Below are 18,496 nucleotides of genomic sequence, written 5' to 3' on the forward strand. Positions count from 1 at the left end.
TACTATTACCACGACGGTGACTAGTAGATGAATGGGCCATCGGCACATTCGGCCATAACTTCTACACCACTGGCATCGGGCATACTATCTGCTGCTCCTATGGCGCTCATGATGCAGCGACGGATGTGGATACCGCCTTTAGATCAGGCGGGCAATCAACTGCTTATTCTTGAAGCGCATATTATAACCCCCTAACGCACCTCACAATTTACAAGAAATGGCTGCAAAATTGCCTGAATACAATGGCACGGGGTTGGACAAGCGCATTTTGAAGAAGTAGCGCAAATAGTTGCACTTAATGATTTAAATGACAAGGAGCAAGCTAAGCTGATTTTATGTATGCTGATGCCCAGTTTTTAATGCTTTGTCAGGAGATGCTAAAACAGCGAATAGGAATGCTACTCAGACAAAGGAAAATGTTTTAACTTGTGTGGGATTTGATAGAGGGGATCCATACAGAACACTGGGAGAGTGTTTGCAAAATCCAAATGAACATCCTGAGGCATTTGGACAGAGATTATTGGCATGTTATAATCAAGCACTTGGTGGAGCATTAAGTAGAGCAGCAATAGCAGGACCAGAATTTGACCATTGATTGCAGTTGTACATCTCGCATTCACTGCCTTGGATTAGAACAGCTCTGGAGGAAATGTATGATTCAAGGGATCCTACCCATACAGAAATGTGGATGATACGCAGAATGCAGTTAAAATAGGAGGCAGCCCTGTTTAAGCAGAAACAAGTAAATGTGTCAGCAGTGACTTGCGCTAATAATGGTCCAAGCGCACCCTCTCCAATAGCAGAAGAAATGCCGTGGATGAATGAAGGGCCATCGGTTAATTTCTCGCAAAAGAGAGGCAGGCAGCAGTCTTTTAATAGAGGTAGAAGTGGTGGAGACCATGATGGTCGAGAAAGTTACAGGCCAAATGAAGGTCGAGGAGAAGGTGGGAATTATTCTCCCGAAAGCCGGGAGAATCATCCCTATCAACATGTCCGTTCCCTCCGCTCAGCAGGCTCCAGCCTGCTCCAGGTCTCCCACCCAACCCGCCCTACCATCGGTGGCCGGGCTTTCAGACCCTCTGCCCCCACTCCTTGGAACTCCATCCCACAATCCGTTTGCCTTGCTCCCTCTCTTGCTTCGTTCAAGGCACTACTCAAGACCCTCCTTTTCGACTGTGCCTTCAGCCGCCCCCTTACCCCCTCTGCCCTCCCTCAACCTAACCCTGCCCCCCATGCTCGGGTCCTGATCCCTGACTGTTCAGTGCCTTGGGACATCTTCCCAACGTGAAAGGTGCTTTACAAATTTCATTTTGTTGTTGTATTTAAAGTTCATAATTCAGTGGGTCAATTTGGTACTAAATATACTGTCCCCTTTTACATTGTTAATCGAGCCAGTCCTGCAGTTTATCAAATTTCTATTCACTCCTCACGTGGCAATCACAGATTCTATTAGTATCATATTAACCAACTGAAATTGTTTAAAGCACCGGAGCCTTTACCTTATGACACAGTCCCCACAGGTACCAACAAAAATGGCTCGTCACAACCCATGGTGTCTGTGGTGGTCCCTTCTATGCCTAATGATGATCTCCCTCATCACCTCCTGTCAGTGACATCTTCTGGGATGACTTACCCTTTCCTTCCCAACCCTCCCACCCACATAGCTGATCTTCACCTTTCATTTTAGTTCGACCATCTACAGGGGAGACTAGCAGACAAGATCAACCCAGTCAGCTGTCTATTCCACAACAGCAACCAATACCCACACAGAAGATCTCAACATGGACATTGGCAACATGTTCAGTATGCGTCGGGTGTGGTGAAGCACGAGCGTTGGGACAATCATGATCACCAAATGTTAAAAAGGAGAAAGAAACATAACTGAACGGATGATAGCAGTTAAAGTGAAAAGTTAGGGAACAAAACAACAAGATAACAAGACAAGATTCCATTTATAGAGCGCCTTTCACGTCAGGAGGACGTCCCAAGGCGCTGCACAGTTGGGTCATGACCCGAGCATGGGGGAAATGGTCAGGGTGAGGGGAGGGAAGGGAGGGAGAGAGGAGGGGGGAAATGGTCAGGGTGAGGGGAGGGAAGGGAGGGAGCGAGGAGGAGGAAGAGAGTCGAGAGGGGAGCTGAAGGCACGGTCAAAGAGAAAGGTTTTGAGACCGGCCTTGAAGGAGGAAAGGGAGGAAGCAAGGCGAAGGCACTGGGGGATGGAGTTCCAGAGCCTCGGGGCTGAGAGGCTGAAGGCCCGACCACCGATAGTAGGGCGGTTGGGGCGGGGGACGTGGAGCAGACCGGAGCCAGAGGAACGGAGGGTACGGGCAGGTAGGTAGGGGGATAGTAGGTTGGAGAGGTAGGAGGGAGCAAGGCCGTGAATGGCCTTGTAGGTGAGGATGAGGATCTTGAAATCAATCCTCTGGGGGATGGGGAGCCAGTGGAGGCGAGCGAGGGTGGGAGTGATGTGGTCCCGAAGCCTGGTGCGGGACAGTACACGAGCTGCAGAGTTCTGAATGACCTGCAGCTTGTGGAGGGAGGTGGCGGGAAGGCCGGCGAGGAGAGAGTTCCCATAGTCCAGCCTTGAGGTGACAAAGGCGTGAACCAGGGTTTCAGCAGCGTGAGGGGTGAGGTAGTGCCGTAATCTGGCGATATTCCGGAGGTGATGGAAGGCGGTGCCAGTTGTGGTGCGGATGTGAGGGAGAAAGGACAGCTCAGGGTCGAACAAAACGCCGAGGTTCCTGACTGGCTTTGAGAGGTGGAGAGTGCAGCCTTGGATGCTGATGGTGTCAGCGCCTGAGGTGCGGAGGCGCTGACGTGAGCCAATCAGGAGGGCCTCGGTTTTTCGCACGTTGAGCTGAAGAAAGTTGTCTCTCGTCCAGGACTCGATGTCGGACAGGCAGGCTGTCAGGACATCGGTGGTCGTGGAGTTGAGAGTAGAGGAGGAAAGGTAGAGTTGGGTGTCATCCGCATACATGTGGAAGTTAACCCCATGTTTGCGGATGATGTCACCGAGGGGGAGCATATAGAGGGTGAAGAGGAGGGGACCGAGGACAGAGCCCTGAGGGACACCACATGAGACAGTACGGGGGGTGGAGGAGAAGCCATTCGTTGAGACGAAGTGAAGACGGTGGGAAAGGTAAGAGCTAAACCATTCAAGGACAGTGCCTTGAAGGTTGAGGTGGGAGGACAAGCGGTGGAGTAGGATAGCGTGGTCGACCGTATCGAATGCTGCCGATAGGTCGAGGAGGACGAGGAGACAGAGGGAGCCCTGGTCACAGATGGTCAGGATATCATTGGTGACCTTGACCAGGGCAGTTTCTGTGCTATGAGCAGCACGGAAACCTGACTGAAGGGGTTCAAAAAGAGAATGGGTGGAAAGGAAAGAGCGCAGTTGGGAGGCGACAACTCTTTCCAAGACCTTGGAGAGAAAGGGGAGGTTGGAGATGGGCCGGTAGCTTGATAGCTGCGACGCATCAAGGGAGGGTTTTTTCAGGGTGGGCGTGATGATGGCAGTTTTTAATGGAATGGGGACAGAGCCAGAGGAGAGGGACAGGTTTATGATGTCAGTGATGTGTGGGGCAAGAAAATGGAGCTGGGAGATAAGGAGTGGAGTGGGGATGGGGTCAAGGGAGCAGGTGGTTGGTTTTAGGGATAGGATGAGTTCAGTGACAGAGGGTGGGGAAACGGGTACGAAGGTGTGTAGGGGAGGATGGGTAGGAGTCGGAGTGTGGGAGGGAAGGGGTGGGTGGTGGGTGGAAGTTGGAGGGGAAGTGACCGCGGAGCGGATTCCCTTGATCTTGGATTCAAGGAAATCCAGCATCTCCTCGCAGTGAAGGTTGGAGGAGATGACCTGCGCGGGGTGGCGGGGGGGACGGAGGAGTCGGGATGTGGTGGAAAACAGTAGCCTGGGGTTGTTCTTCGCCTCCAGGATTATCCTGGAGTAGAAGGACGACTTGGCCGAGGCTAGAGTGGAGCGGTAAATTTTGAGGAGGTCCAGCCAGATTTGTCGGTGGACCGTTAGGCCAGATTTGACAAAGGTGCGCTCAGCAGCCCGCACCTGGCATTTCAGTGAGCGGAGGTGGGTGGTGTACCAGGGGGAGGAGCGGGAGTAGGAGACAGTGCGGGAAGTGATGGGGGCAAGAGTATCGAGTGTGGAGGAGAGGATATTGTGGAGGAGGGAGAGAGGAGAAGAGGGGTCGGTGAGGGTTGAAGGCCAGAGGGAGAGGAGTTCAGAGGACTCCAAGGCATCGGTTAGGGATTGTGGGGGTAACTTCTTCCAAGGGCGGTAGAAGATGGTGGTGGGTCTGGTGGAGGTGGGGAGGGGGGTGGAGGTGGTGAAGGAGATGAAGTAGTGGTCGGAGATGGCCTTGTCGGTAATAGTGACATCCGAGACACTGAGGCCCCGGGTGATCACCAAATCGAGTGGGTGGCCGTGACTGTGAGTGGGGGAGTTTATGTGTAGGGAAAGGTTGAGTGAGGAGAGCAGGGAAGAGAAGTCTGTGGAGATGGAGCAGGAGGGGGTGAAGTGTAGGTTAAAGTCGCCCAGGATGATGAGGCGATCAGAGGAGAGGCAAAGAGATGTGAGGAGTGTTGAAATGTCAGAGATGAAGGTGGGAGAGGTTTTAGGGGGCCGGTAGAGGAGGAGGATTTTAAGGGAGAGGAATGAGGGGTGGGAGAGGGTGAGGTGCTCGAAGGAGGGGAAAGAGCCAGTGGAGTAGGGGGATAGGGCAAGTGGTGTCCTTGAGATAAGGGCAACACCACCGCCACGGCGGTTGGGGCGGGGGATGTGGTGGGAGGTGTAGCCGGGTGGCGTGGCCTCCGTGAGGGGGAAGGTGTCGCCTGGGGTGAGCCACGTTTCTGTCAAGGCCATGATATCAACGTTCTCATCAAGGATGAGATCGTTGATGACCAGGGCCTTGTTGCAGAGGGAGCGGACATTTTGCAGTCCGATGTGGAGGGAGCGGTTGACAGAAGGGTGTGTGGGAGGGGAGGGGGGTCCAGGTTGTGAGGCAGGGGTGGGGGGAATGGGGATGAGGGAGGAGAGGTTGACTCCCCGGGTCTGTGTCCGGGGTGGGTGGCGAGTGTGGTGGGGAATGGGGCAGTCGGTGTGGCTGCTGCTGGACAGCCAACGCCGAGTGCCACGGTGAGCCCGGCGGAGGATTCCCAGCTGGAACAGAGGGAGGTTGTGGGAGGGTCAAGTGGGGATAGAAGACGAGAGGGACGGAGAGAGAGGAGGAGAGAGCGGGAGAGATGGAGAGGGGGAGGGTTTGGGGGGAGAGAGGAGGGGGAGGGAGGGAGGGGGTGAGGGGGCTCGGGTCAAAGCGGCAGCCATAGTGCGCACGCGGGGACCGGGAGCGAGCGGTCAGGTGGATGGCATTATCCCGCAGATTGGGGCATCGAACCCAACAGGACCATAGTGGGCTCTGATGTGAGCCCTGGGGGGGGGGGGGGGGGGGGCGCAGAGGTTTTTTTTTTTTTTTTTTTTGTGCGCGCGCACTCACCTGAAAACTAATCTATGACGTCGCAGTACCTCCGCTCCGCCCCCACCCCTCCCTCCACTGCCCCCCCCCCCGGGGCTGCACTCGCTCCGGCGTCGAGTTTAAGTACCTGGGTCAGTAGGCCCAGGCTCCTCCCCGCGCTGTCCTGCCGCCGCTCCCCGACTGAACAGAACACAACTGGGGATATGCTGTACTAGAGAGAATTATGGTGGTTAGGATACATGTAGTGTTTGAGATTGCAGGAAAACGGCAATATATTGGTACAGGCATCTTGTATAATCCAACCAGCTATGTCAAAAGATTCAGAGGAAAACGGGAAAGTGAGAATATAGCTTTAGCCATTATGTGTATGAAGTTATGCAAACTTTGTAAAGAACACTGAAAGATACTAAGTTGGGAAGAGTCCCGGATTTAGTAAGTGATCAAAATTTTAAAAAATAGAATATGAGGATGATATACCAAAACACTTGATGATCCGTAATTTGGGATGTTACCTTATACCCAGGATTGCACAAGTGTAGTGGTAAAATGGCTAACAGTTCATGTAAATATTATGATTTGTTTTATATTACTTTTACAATGTCATTAATGGTAGTTAATGAAAGTGAAATGTATGTATATGTAAGATATTTGTTACAATACAGTCTGTTATTCTAATTTTGTGTGTTATGATGTGTTGTTGGTGTTGCATGATAAAGAGAGTCAACAGGAAAATTAGGTTAGAAAAACAAGGGACATCAATGATAGAAAAGTTTCAATTGAAACAATTATTCAGAAAATATTCATAATTTTGCAGGATTCAAAGTGGTGTGAAAAGACATCCTCTGGGTTTGGGAATGGTGACCAAACAGATGGAAACTGCTGAAGAAAGAAAATTCATCATGAGTAAACTGATGGTTTAATGGACATTTGGACTTTGATAAGTATATGTGGCAAACGGTCAATACTAAAAGCACAGAATTAAGGTTTACCAACAGATGTCCGACAGTCCCTGTAATTGCTTTGAGGAAGATACATTAATGATATACGTTAATGTTTTAAAGTACATACACTGGTTCTGAGGATTATCATAGTGTAGCTCCTGTAGGCAATGGTACATCAGCCCAACAGTAGCTAAGGGGGGACTGTAAGCTGATGAAAGAATGCAGCTGAGACACCGCCCCACCCTGGTTTCCGTGTAAGAGAGACTTTGTTGAAAGAGACAACCATCATGACCTGGACTGTTGCCACCTGGTGGGGGGTGACGCAGCCATAGTAGCAAAGTCAGGGCGGCCACATGGCAGGAGAAGGCTGCATCGTGTGAAGGACGGAGACAGCCACCATTATCTACCGGGACGGATAGAGGAAAACTCCTCTGAGACACAGAGAGGAAAAGACTCTGTTTAATAGACTCAGAGACTCTGAGGCAAAGGAGAAGGGCAGATCAACAACAGTCGCCATTCTCTCCTGGAGGAAGGTTGGATGGCCTTTTGAATCTGAATGGTCCCCGGTTTTAAATATTGACTTCGGTTATTAAAACATTAACTCTTGTGTTACATCGTGAGGAACCCATTTATTACAATATATCATTTTCACTCCCTCCCTCATCTCGTTTGAGGTCCGTCTCAAGACCTACCTTGTGGACCACAATTTTAGTCATCTATCCCTTCCCCACCTCCCTCAGCTCCCACCCCTCAGCTCGGGTGCCAAGCCAGGACTGTTAATCGCCTTGAGACGTCCTCCTGATGTGAAAGGCTCCATATAAATGTAAATTTGTATTGTGTTGTATATTATGTATATATAAATACTTACACTTATACATATGGTCACCGCCCCTCCTCCCTGACTCAGCGTCAAACTATACCATTGTTTAGCACACAGAGACGAATGGTGCTACATGAATGCAAGTTGTTGTTGTACTAGTTTTGATTCTTGGCCATATCTTATGGAGTCCTGTAGCTCAGTGGTTAAAGCACTCGCCTCAGGTCACCTGTGTTCAATTGCCGACAGGGCGAAATGTAAGTTTCCCTACTCCACACTACTCTGTTTACTTAGCAGTGAGTAGGAACCCGGCTGTTAGTTGATTGGTGGATCACTTTTCCGGGGGTAATAATTCCTTCAAAAAAATAATAATAAATTGGTCACTTCAATCTAAGACTGTTTGTGGAACACTGCTGTGTGCAATTGGCTGCCGCAGTCAAAATCACTTTACAGTATATTCTGTGAAGCGCTTTGAGACGTCTAGAAGATGGGATAAAGCTCTATATCAAATGCAAGGATTATTATTATTATATCTTGTGACCTTTGTTGCATACATGGTGTGAGTTGGGTCAACATGCTGCCGTGTATGTGTGGCTCTCACCCAACTTCTGACCAGCAGCGATGACATTGGTTCCAGTGCTGTGATCTCTGGCAGGATCATAAGCAAGCAAACTTTGTGACAACAGAGTGTCTTATCAACCTTTTGTAGCACGGCCAGCACACACTCCTGACATTCCTGAATCATTATCAATTGCTATTTCCTTTGCTCACAGTGCCTGCGGGGCACAGATGCCAGTTTTCCATGTGGTGCTCAGTGCTAGCGTGATACACAGTATTGAGGGAACTGCACATTCTAACACCAGTTGAAATGTGTGGTTGAAAAAAGCAGGAGATCTAATGCCTTTGCCGCCTGAAAACATCAGACGGTAGTTTAAATTCTCCGAGACACCAGCCTACATGAAGAGTACTATATATTTGCAAGTTATTGTTGTTCTCCTGGAACCAGTATTTAGGATCGCTGGGAACTACGCAGAACCTATACCGCCAGGTCCTTTTTTACTTGAAGACCACACCATGGCCTCTCTCTCTCGAATGCTGGATGGATTTGTGCCTTTGCTGGTCGTCCCAAAATTATCACATCAGAATACAATACAAACTTCAAATTCTGATGCAACCCAGAAATACATGGTGAAATGAAATGCCATTTCTGTTCTAGGAAAAGTTTGGCCAACCTTTATTTCCATGATGAGACATACCCCTTTAAGGGGACTTGGTAAACGTCTTTTGACACCATGGTAACCTGCAAAACAGCTTTCCTATATCTTAGCAACAGATAGAAGCTGCCAGCTGGGTGTAAAGCTTCCATCAGACCGAAGTAATAAAAGTGACATACAGAAGCAATACCTCAGAAAAACTATTTTGGGGTTCCACCTCTCACAGTGGTTTGGAGGAAGCAGTCACCAGGTTCCAGCCTCACTCAGTGAAGTAGTTCCACATTCACCTTCAGAATTGACCAGTTCACAAGCAGAATGACGATTTTTTTCTCCAGAGATGAAACGATTGAGAGGGGACCTGATAGAGGTGTTTCAGATAATAAAGGTTTGGATAAAGTGAACAATGATAACCTGTTTCCACTTCTTGGTCAGTCCAAAATGAGGGGGTGTAAATATAAGATAGCTCGTAGCAAATCAAAAAGGAAATTTTGGAGGAACTCACTGCTGAAAGCTGTGGTTAAAGTAAAAAAATTCAATGTATTAACTAGGAAATTTGATGCGTATATTAGAGAGAAGGGAATAGAGATTAATATGAGAGAGGAATAGGAGCGGTGGAGGCTCGTGTGAAGTATAAACACCAGCCATGGATAATGTGGGCCAAATGACCTGTTTATGTTTTGTATTATTCTATGTCATATAAAGAATAATAGAACCAAGAGATGAGTTCTGGAATCCAATCAAGGAATTCAGGTGGATTATACATAGAAAAAGGGATCCCCAGGAGTGGATTACAGACCAGGATCAAATTCTGGGGGAGAAAAGTTTATATATATATATAAAAAATGATCCTCATGAGTGAGTTACAATGCATTATCTAATTCAGGAGGGGGTGTAATTATATGTAGAATAACTGATCCCAAGAGTGAGCTACAAGCCAATATCCAATTTTGATGAGAGGGAGAGTATAAAGAGTAACTGATACCCAGGAATGATTTACTGAACAAAATTTAATTCAGGGATTTGGGGGCTATATACAGAATAACTGATCCCAGGAGTGTCTTTGAGACTAGTATATAATCCAGTGGTTCGGGGTTTCAAGTTGTGTATCCTGAGAATCATATGGTTGTACTAAATCGGAATTTTGTGTGGTTTATGTGTTTATGGTGAGTCACTCGGATGACTGTAAATTTATGCTGAACTCAGTGCACAGTCTCTGGTCAGAAGTTGTATAGTATTATTAGAGCAGTCAGGCATAGTGTACGTATGGTGCTGCAGAAGTCTAATGTAATGCACTCCCTTTGCAGGTTGAACATTGGAAAATAAATCCAATCCACAAGACTTTTGTTGGCTGTTTGTTCGATCCACTTGTTTCTTTGATAAAAGCTGAGCCCTAAACATGGACCAGCCTGTGACACGCAGACAAATTATAGATAATTGGAGGAAATGATGCTGCAACATCACAGAGAAAGACAGGTTCAATTGTCTAAACAGCTGGCTGAGATAAGCAAAGTCATAGGAGAAGAGGGTGCAACGTGTAAGAGAGTGGAGAAGACTAAAGGGAGAAAAAGTCAAGAAGGGTTCTTCAGTGTGCACTCCCACTACAATCCAAGCACTGCATGTCAGTCACAGAAAAGGCTCATTGAGTCCAGGCAATTGCGCAAATCGCCTAAGAAGCTAAAGAAGCACATGGCAGATCAGTTCTTTCCCAGAATGAGCACAATTCATCTGGACCTGTACCAATGCGAGAAGAGGGAAGATAAATGCACCAATCCTGAAAAGCTAATGAGTCAGCTGAAAGTTTGCATTATTAACAAATCCCAGGCTGTACAAGAGGTTCAGGACCCATCTAGATTGAAGCCACTTGGCCTTCAGATTCTCCAGGCAAATCCTGTTGTGGTTGAGGGTGTGTCTGTTCACTACAGTGAGACATCCAGAGTGAAAAGGCAAATGCACAGTGAACAGCTGGGCCAGGATGGTCAGAGGAAGAGAACTTTGGAACCGATAGATAGTCGCCTGGAAAACTCAAAAAACGCTGCCCTGAAGAGCTGGATGTTTCAGAAGAATGCTCTTATCAGAAAAGAGAGCGCAGTGAAGATGAGGCAGAGGCAGCAGAAAGCTGAGGAACTGAAGAGACGAGAGAGCGATATGAAAAGGAAGCAGAAAGAGTCAGAGGAAAAAGTGAAAAAGTGGATGGAGAGAAAAAGAAAAGAAGGAAAAAAAGAAAAGATAGCAGTGAAAGTGGCTACAGTCCCAAGAATATTGAGTGTTGATGTTCAGATTATCAGCCGGAATATTAAGAGGTTGACTCCTGCATCAAGAGCAGACAGGAAATCCATCATTCAGAACTCATCAAGAGCCTGGAAGACTGACCAACAAGTAAATCAGAAAAGGCTGGAGAGACAGAGCTGGGGAAGTTTTGTCCCAGATCCAGGCAATCCAAGAACCAAGGTGTCTTCACAACTTTCCACTGGTTCATTCTGGGAGCAAGTTGTGAATGCAGAGCCTGGTGATTGGGTGACTCAGAAGCCCAGCAGAGAGAAGACGAAGATGGCTGGGGCAATGGGTCAAGAAATTGAGGAAAATACAGGGTTTGAACCTACAGGTCAAAATTCAATTGCAAGATCCTTAGGCAGCACAGCTCAGGTGAAATACCTACCCAATGCCAGCCTCGACAAAAGTGTACAGCCTGTACACAGACTGTCCTTCAACCAGTGGCTGTCAAGAAAATCACAGAAAAAAACCCTGATGGTCAATGGAGAGGAGGTGGAATCAGACAGAGGTTTTCAAGATTTTCTCCCGAAACTTGCAAGAAAGAGAACAGAAAGCATAATGGATAGGAAAAAGAAGGCAGATGCAGTGTTAGAGTTTGACCGAGTAGCTAACCTAATGACAGCCCCTGAGTGCACAACAATCCCCCAGACCTCACACTGGGTAGGTAGCGCCAGACTAACTCCAGCGGTACAGAAACATTTCATGTACAGGTTAGTTGAGGATGCAGTTACAGGTGCAGGTGGTGATTCATTGGTACAAGGGAGGGAACGTGGCCCTGGGCAGCCACAGAAGGCCCCTACAGCTCTGTGTGCAAAGTCCGCAGCTGGGGAAAGCCCCACTGGCTTTGTCCTCAAGTACAAAAGACATTTGCGAAGACCAGATCCACCGGGCAGGGAAAACCACCCAACTAATTGACCGCAAAAGATGGGCTTCCCCATCCATGTACACAGCGCACTTTGACTGAGCCAAGTCCGGGGTGGGGGTTGGGGGGAGCAACAAATGCATTGGATTCATATTTTATGGGAATACTGATGCAGCAGAGCAGTGAAAGCAATGTCAATCTCCACAATAAAGGAAATTACTGTCCATTCTTTCCATCCTGCTTGGATCTGGATGGGCTGATGTAGCTGGGAGGGGAGTATTGTTGCTCCATTCCAGAATATTTTGATTGCAGACATTGACCAATACCCCAATCAGTGTTCAGGCACCCTCAGGACACCACAGGTTCCATGCCCTCTGCATTTGGATCAGAATTCAGTTCCTGCTCCTGATCTCTATCCAATATCCACCCCCACCCCACCTCCTGCTGGAAACTGGATGTTTTTCTCGGACAGGTTAGGCTCAGCTGTGATACCAATTTCTGTGGCTGAACACTCTGTGCACTGGTCGTCTGGTTCACTTCATAATGCCCTCTTGGGGTGAAGTACTGGAAAGCATCTGTGGAACTGTCGCTTGGCACAAGATGCCCCCTTCAAAGGGGAGAGAACATTTCAGACAATCTTGTATTGTGCTGCTGAAGATTTTGACTTCTTATTGGCTCCTCTGATAGCCTTTAATATATTTGTACATTTTCTCACTAAGTCAATAAAGAGCTGGCCTGAGACAAAGTTTTTACCTGTTATAACATTTTTGCATAACATTTAATATTTATGAAAATTTATGGAGTCCTGTAGCATATTAATAAGAACACTTGCCTCACAAGTAAATCCCAGACAGGGCGAAACCTTAGGCAAGTTTCCTTACTCCACGCCTCTGTTTACCTAGTAGTAAGTAGGAACTTGGTTGTTAATCGATTGGTAGATCGCTTTCCAGGGATAATAATCTCTTAAAAGCAAATAAATAAGTACTAAATTAATAAATAAATAATTTGGTCACTCAATCCACGACTGCTTGTGGACATTTCTGTGTGCAATTGGCTGCAGCATTTTGCCCACAAATGTACAGTCAATTCACTTTACAGTGTGTTCTGTGAAGCGCTTTGGGACGTCCTCCCAACGTGAAAAGCGCTATATCAAATGCAAGGATTATTATTATTATTCTGTGAAACTCTTTGAAATGTCTCAATGAAGTGATAAGGCGCTATATTAAATGCTAGGATTATTATTCAAATTTCTTTCATTATAGCTCAATTTTGAAGCCAATTTTGAAGATTGTTAAGATTGTAATTTAAGATTTTTTACTCATAATATAGCGTGATCTAAAATCTCAAGACTAGGTGAGTTTTGTTTTGAAGTTGAGCAGAATTTCTAGCTTTGCTTTCAGTTGCATGTGGAGTGTCTGTGTGTGTCAAGGAGTCTAGGTTCTTTCACACACACAATTATATCTAGGCTCAACTACGCCAACTCCGTTCTTGTCGGCCTTCACAACTCTTTCCTCCACAATAATAATCCTTGCATTTGATACAGCACCTTATCATGTCTTCAAGACATCTCAAAGCGCTTCACAGAATTGTGGGTGAAACACAGTAGACAGTTGTGCACAGCAGTGTACCACAAACAGACATGGATTGAGTGACCAAATTATTATTATTATAATCTTTTTTGAAGGGATTATTATTCCCACTACAGATCAAGCTGCAGATCATTCAGAACTCTGCAGCTCATGGCCTCTCCCGCACCAGGCTCTGTGACCCTATCCAGCCTTGCTCAGCTCCACATCTCCCAGAGGATAGAGTTCAAAATCCTCGTCCTCGCCTTCAAAGCCCTTCTCGGCCTTGTTCCTTTGTACCTCTGTGACCTGTTAACACCATATCGACCTGTCCGCTGCCTCCACTCAGCAGGCTCCGACCTACTCCATGTCCCCCACACAGCCCACCCCACCATTGGCGGTTGGGCCTTCAGCTTCTCTGCCCACACCCTTTGGAACTCCATCTCACAGTCCCTTTGTTTTGGTCTCTCGCTTGCCTCCTTCAAGGCATGTCTCAAGACCCTCCTCTTTGACCGCACCTTCGGTCACCCTCCTACGACTACCCTCCAGCCCTCCTGATTCCAACAACCTGCTCGGGTACAAATCGCTGACCAGTGCCTTTGGACATCCTCCCGATATGAAAGGTGCTATACAAATGTAATTTGTTGTTGTGTGGAAGTGTGTGTGGGGTGGGGAGGGGGGGGAAAGGGAGAGGGAGGAGAAAGATTCTGACTTCTCGTTCTCTTGCTCAGGGATGCTAAGGTCAATTGTACCTACCTCAAGTAATTATATTTTGTTTGCCCGAGGAACAAGCTCTAACAAGCCGATTCTATTCCATATCCAGTAGTTGGGTTCTGACTGACCAATCGCTCGCAGTGCAACAAATGGTGTTTTTAATGATTGACCTTGGACATCTGTTTGAGCATTTAACAACTTTTCCTCCCCTGTTCGTACATTTCAGATATAGAAGTGGTTCTATGAGTTAATGCAACACACCCAACAGGGAGACAAGAAAGGGACAGACAGAGGACAGTTACACCAGAGGACTTTATACAGTACAGGCTTTATATCCCCAGCCCATGAGATTGAAATCCATTCCTGCGACAGTAACATTTATTTTCTTGCAGAAATCTCCAGAGGTAAGATGCTACATTGAGGCATGTTGGTGTTCTCTGTAACCTTTTTATCTCCTGAATTTCTCCCCCACCTATTCTGGCTTAATTCTGATCTCAGGGTGGAAACGGGGTGGAGCAGGGTGTGGTGGTCAAGCAGACTTCGTCATTGGTTTTGCAGAATGATATGACTTTGCTGTAGTCTTGGTGGATGTCTTCAGGGCTCCGCCCACGCACGCAGGCTTCCAGTGACGCATAGCGTGTAGGAACAGGGACCCTGTAACATACAGCAGGAATTATAGCTGGAGCAGCACCAAGAATAACATGGTAATTCTGATCCTAATTCTGACTTGTACATAGGGTAGTGTTATTGGTCATAATATCCTTTAATATTATACTATAGATGTTACTGGTAATAATATACTCTTATTCAATGCGGTACAATAGGGCAGTATTAATGGTTTTCGTAGATTCTGATTTTGTACTGTACATAGGGCAGTGTTATTGGAAATTATAATCAGCTCCTTATTGTTTTCTGGACATAAGATAGTATTTTTGGTCAAAATAGACTCTTATTTGTACGGCACCCGTGGCAGTATTGATGATAGTAATAGACTTATTGTCTCCTGAAGACCAGTGTTATGAGGAGAAAAGTTGTAATATACTTCTTAATCTGAAAAGAATCGTTATGTATTCGTATTCTTATGTAGTATCGTGTTTTTGATATTAAACTGGTTATGCACAGTACTGCTTGAGTTGTATACAGAGTAAAGCTTCCTTTGCATTTGGGTTAAGGTGATCCATCAGCACTACAAAGTCAGATATAGCGGTGGATCATTGTGGAGATGGTGTATGAAATATCATTGTCATTGTCTCAAAGCACTTCACAGGATTTGAATTTTTTTAGGCTTACCGCTTGATGGATTTGAAATTCTTCTTTGTGGATTGCTTTCGACTCATACCGTGCATTGAAAGTCTCTTAATCTGAAGGAGCTCCTTGGCTGATTGGGTGATGGCTTTCTCCTTGTCCTTGTTGTCAATGTAAAAGTTGCCGCTGGACACAAAGTTGATTAGCGTTTGTTCCTTCATGCAAGAGGGAGGTGGGATAGTAATGGGGAACAGGTTGGCCATCAGATTAGCCACGTCCTTCTGGTCCCGAGAGAATATGGGATCACAGGATACATAACATCTCCAGACTTTACTATCAAAAGGTTTGTCAGGCCTTTCCGGGAGGATGAGTGGAAGCTTGCCGATTTTCAGCCAAGCCTGGAATCTCGGATTTGGCCGGTTGTGCATCTTGTTGAGTTGCAAACGATGGTGCAGCTCATCCACCACATCCGTGTAGAAGGGCTTCTGTGCCTCGGACTTTGGGTTAGGCCTGGGATGGAAGGCAGTCATTCTTGGCATTTTGTCTGGCAGCACTGTGCCTGTGCCAGCTGGAATGGCCAACCGCCAGGCTTCCCTGCAGCAATCACAAACAGTGTTGTGTCAGGTACACCTAAGTAATAACACAGTAATTATAATAATCCTTGCATTTGATATAATGCCTTATCACGTCGATAACGCAACTCAAAGCGCTTCACAGGAAATTCTGTAAAGTGGATTGACTGTATTTTGTGGGTGAAATGCGGCAGCCAGTTACACAGCAATATCTCACAAACAGCCATTGAGTGAATAACTAATTTTATTTGGGGGATTGTTGGCCAGGACACCGGGATGAATTCTCTTCTCTTAAGTACTCTGCTTAAACATTTTAGCCAGGTAGCCAACCCATGTGGAAACTAATCACAGTGCTTTGGAGTATCAAAACCAAACTGAGAGTTCCACATGGAAATTTCTGTTTCTCGAATGGATTGCAAACTCTCTACCCAATGAGTCACACCATGCTTACCTAATGCTGGAAGTATTAGACCTAGGCATAGTCTAAATAAATCCCTCCTTCTCCCTTCAGATTCTGTCTGAGCCACAACCCAAAATGCAGGATGATCACTTTAGGTTATAAAAGAAAGCTCTAGCTTCTGAGCTGAGTTGTTGAACTCAACCAAGGCTAATTTTGGGGCTACATGCATTCCAAAGACCATAGATTTGAGAGAAGAAATAAGCCAGGGCTGAAATTCCACCTTGTTTTAACATTTCAGACTACTCTGGCTTCCTCTTTCTTGATTGTGACTGTTAAATGTCATCTTAATTCGGAAGCCAGTTTTCTGCAGTTCTTAAAAAGTTTCAGGATCAATTTAAGAGTCTTCCGCAAGCCAAAGTCTTAACTGGTAGGGTGGTCCTAGCTGGAGAACCATCGGGAAGGTGGCAGAGAATACTCTCAATGGCAAGCTGTGTAGGTTTAGCTAGTTAATTTCCAGCAGGACTCCAAAGAGAAGTGGACATGCATGCAGCGGAAGGCTATAAGAGACTTCAGGTAAAGAGAAAGGATTGGGAATAGGATGGACCGCTTCTTGGAGAATCAAATATCAAAACAATGAGCAGAATGGCCTCCAGTTGTACATTTCTGTGATTTTATGGGCAGAAATTGCGTGTGAAGTGCATTGAGGTGTTTCAACACAAAATATACAGTCACTTTACAGTGTGTTCTGTGAAGCGCTTTGGGACGTCCTCCCGACGTGAAAAGCACTATATCAAATGCAAGGATTATTATTATTATTATAATTCACAATATATTCTTTGAAGCGCTTGGAGACATTTCAATGACGAGATAAGGCACTTTATCAAATGCAAGGATTATTATCATAACATGATAAGTGAGATATTAAATGCAAAGATTTATTTATTTAAAGCTCACCTATCCTTCAGAGAACTATTGGGGAGCTTGCCAACTGCCATCTAACATGCGGGCACCTCGCTCCAATATCGAGTGCCAAGCTCCAATATCAGGCGATAGCAGACAGCTCACCCTGTCTCAGCCCCGAGACGCTGTCCACAATTCACTTGAGCTTCCAGCGAGATCATCTCATTGTGAGAGCAGTGAGGAGAGGGATGTCTCAGCCACAGGTTAGAAATTGGAAGGAAAAGTTTTGTACCAGGAAACAACTTTTTTGCAGGGCTGTAGCCACTCCCCTCTCAATGCAAGATGACCTCATGGCCTCATACAGTGTGACTTCCTGCTCTCTTGTCTGTCATCAAGCTCCTGTCTCCTTGGTGACCTGTTCAAACTGGGACAGTGCTGCTTAGTGAGCTACCTGTTGCTTACTCTGCAGGGGGCAGGATGTTGCCATATTGTCACACAGAATTGCCATGGTTGAGATGAATAGGCTGGGAATGCTGCCAAAGCTGTGGAGTTCTCCTAGGTTTGTGGTAACAAAGGTGTGGGGGTCCCTGAGCTGTGGGTTGTCTTCTGAGGGGTGGGATGCAGACTTTATTGCCTCACAGTGTGGCTGCCTGCTCTCTTGTCTGTCATCAGGCTCCCGTCTCTCTGTTGACCAATATAATCTTGGACAGTGATACTCAATGAGCAAGTTTTTGCTTGGGATGGGTGTTGCCATGATGCCACAGAGAATACTATCTGAGGTGAACAGGCAGGGAACGCTGCCAAGGTGTGCAGTTCCCTGATGAGTGCAGTTCCCCTGGGTGTACAGTTCCCTAGGTGTGGGATCCCCCTCCATGGCTCCCAGCTGTGGCTTCCCTGGGGCTCTGATACCCCAGATGTGAATCCCCCAGCTGTGGCTTCCCTGGGGCTCTGATACCCCAGATGTGAATCCCCCAGCTGTGGCTTCCCTGGGGCTCTGATACCCCAGATGTGAATCCCCCAGCTGTGGCTTCCCTGGGGCTCTGATACCCCAGATGTGAATCCCCCAACTGTGGCTTCCCTGGGGCTCTGATACCCCAGATGTGAATCCCCCAGCTGTGGCTTCCCTGGGGCTCTGATACCCCAGATGTGAATCCCCCAGCTGTGGCTTCCCTGCAGTCAGTTACTTGAAGAGCTGCTGATTTTGATGCTGTTCTGTTCTTGTTATTTATCAATGATGCTCTTACTCATTGTGGGAGTTGAGGCTTACTCAGAGGGTTTTGAAGGAACCTGCAGTCTCGCAGGTTGAAGGAGCTTTGTGGAGTTCTAAATGTGTTTTACAGTGCCTTTTGCCCCTTGTTCAGCCAAGACAATCCTACCTTTTAGGGCTTTGGCTTTCAGGGTCAATGCAAAGTGAGTTGGTAGAATCCCTGCTCTCAGGAATGGCCTGGAGCCCGGCCTGCTCCTCCATGTCCTGCTGGCCCTCCATTGACAGTGCTGTTTTATATGGGGTGA

The 18,496-nt window shown here is 47.0% G+C and overlaps 2 protein-coding genes across 3 annotated transcripts; one reads left to right on the top strand and one right to left on the bottom strand.

Moving 5' to 3' along the window:
- Positions 1-5,654: 5,654 nt before the first annotated feature.
- Positions 5,655-11,935, top strand: LOC103186222 (DNA ligase 1-like). 2 transcript variants are annotated; one of them, XM_007905109.2, is made up of 3 exons: positions 5,655-5,915; positions 6,298-6,957; positions 9,760-11,935. In XM_007905109.2, exon 3 carries the CDS (start codon positions 9,899-9,901, stop codon positions 11,639-11,641), a length of 1,743 nt encoding a protein of 580 aa, XP_007903300.1. In that variant the 5' UTR covers positions 5,655-5,915; positions 6,298-6,957; positions 9,760-9,898; the 3' UTR covers positions 11,642-11,935. The 2 variants fall into 2 exon arrangements, with proteins under 2 accessions (XP_007903300.1, XP_007903302.1); XM_007905111.1 differs by lacking the exons at positions 5,655-5,915; positions 6,298-6,957 and adding an exon at positions 8,816-8,840.
- A 2,225-nt stretch (positions 11,936-14,160) lies between these two features.
- LOC121849206 (testis-expressed protein 52-like) lies at positions 14,161-17,079 on the bottom strand. The gene is made up of 3 exons (XM_042335435.1): positions 17,039-17,079; positions 15,158-15,706; positions 14,161-14,521 (listed from the first exon to the last, which is right to left on the bottom strand). Exons 1-3 carry the CDS (start codon positions 17,077-17,079, stop codon positions 14,362-14,364), a joined length of 750 nt encoding a protein of 249 aa, XP_042191369.1. The 3' UTR covers positions 14,161-14,361.
- Positions 17,080-18,496: the final 1,417 nt, after the last annotated feature.

Source organism: Callorhinchus milii, unplaced genomic scaffold, assembly GCF_018977255.1.
Source record: "Callorhinchus milii isolate IMCB2004 unplaced genomic scaffold, IMCB_Cmil_1.0 Scaffold5, whole genome shotgun sequence".
Lineage (NCBI taxonomy): Eukaryota > Metazoa > Chordata > Chondrichthyes > Chimaeriformes > Callorhinchidae > Callorhinchus > Callorhinchus milii.

Coding starts and splice junctions, on each gene's coding strand:
- LOC121849206 (XM_042335435.1), bottom strand. CDS start 17,079: ATGGCAGTTGGCAAGCTCCCCAATAGTTCTCTGAAGGATAG. Junction 15,707..17,038: donor AATAGTTCTCTGAAGGATAG/GTGAGCTTTAAA, acceptor TGATTGCTGCAG/GGAAGCCTGGCGGTTGGCCA. Junction 14,522..15,157: donor AATTTCAAATCCATCAAGCG/GTAAGCCTAAAA, acceptor TGTATGTTACAG/GGTCCCTGTTCCTACACGCT.
- LOC103186222 (XM_007905109.2), top strand. CDS start 9,899: ATGATGCTGCAACATCACAGAGAAAGACAGGTTCAATTGTCTAAACAG.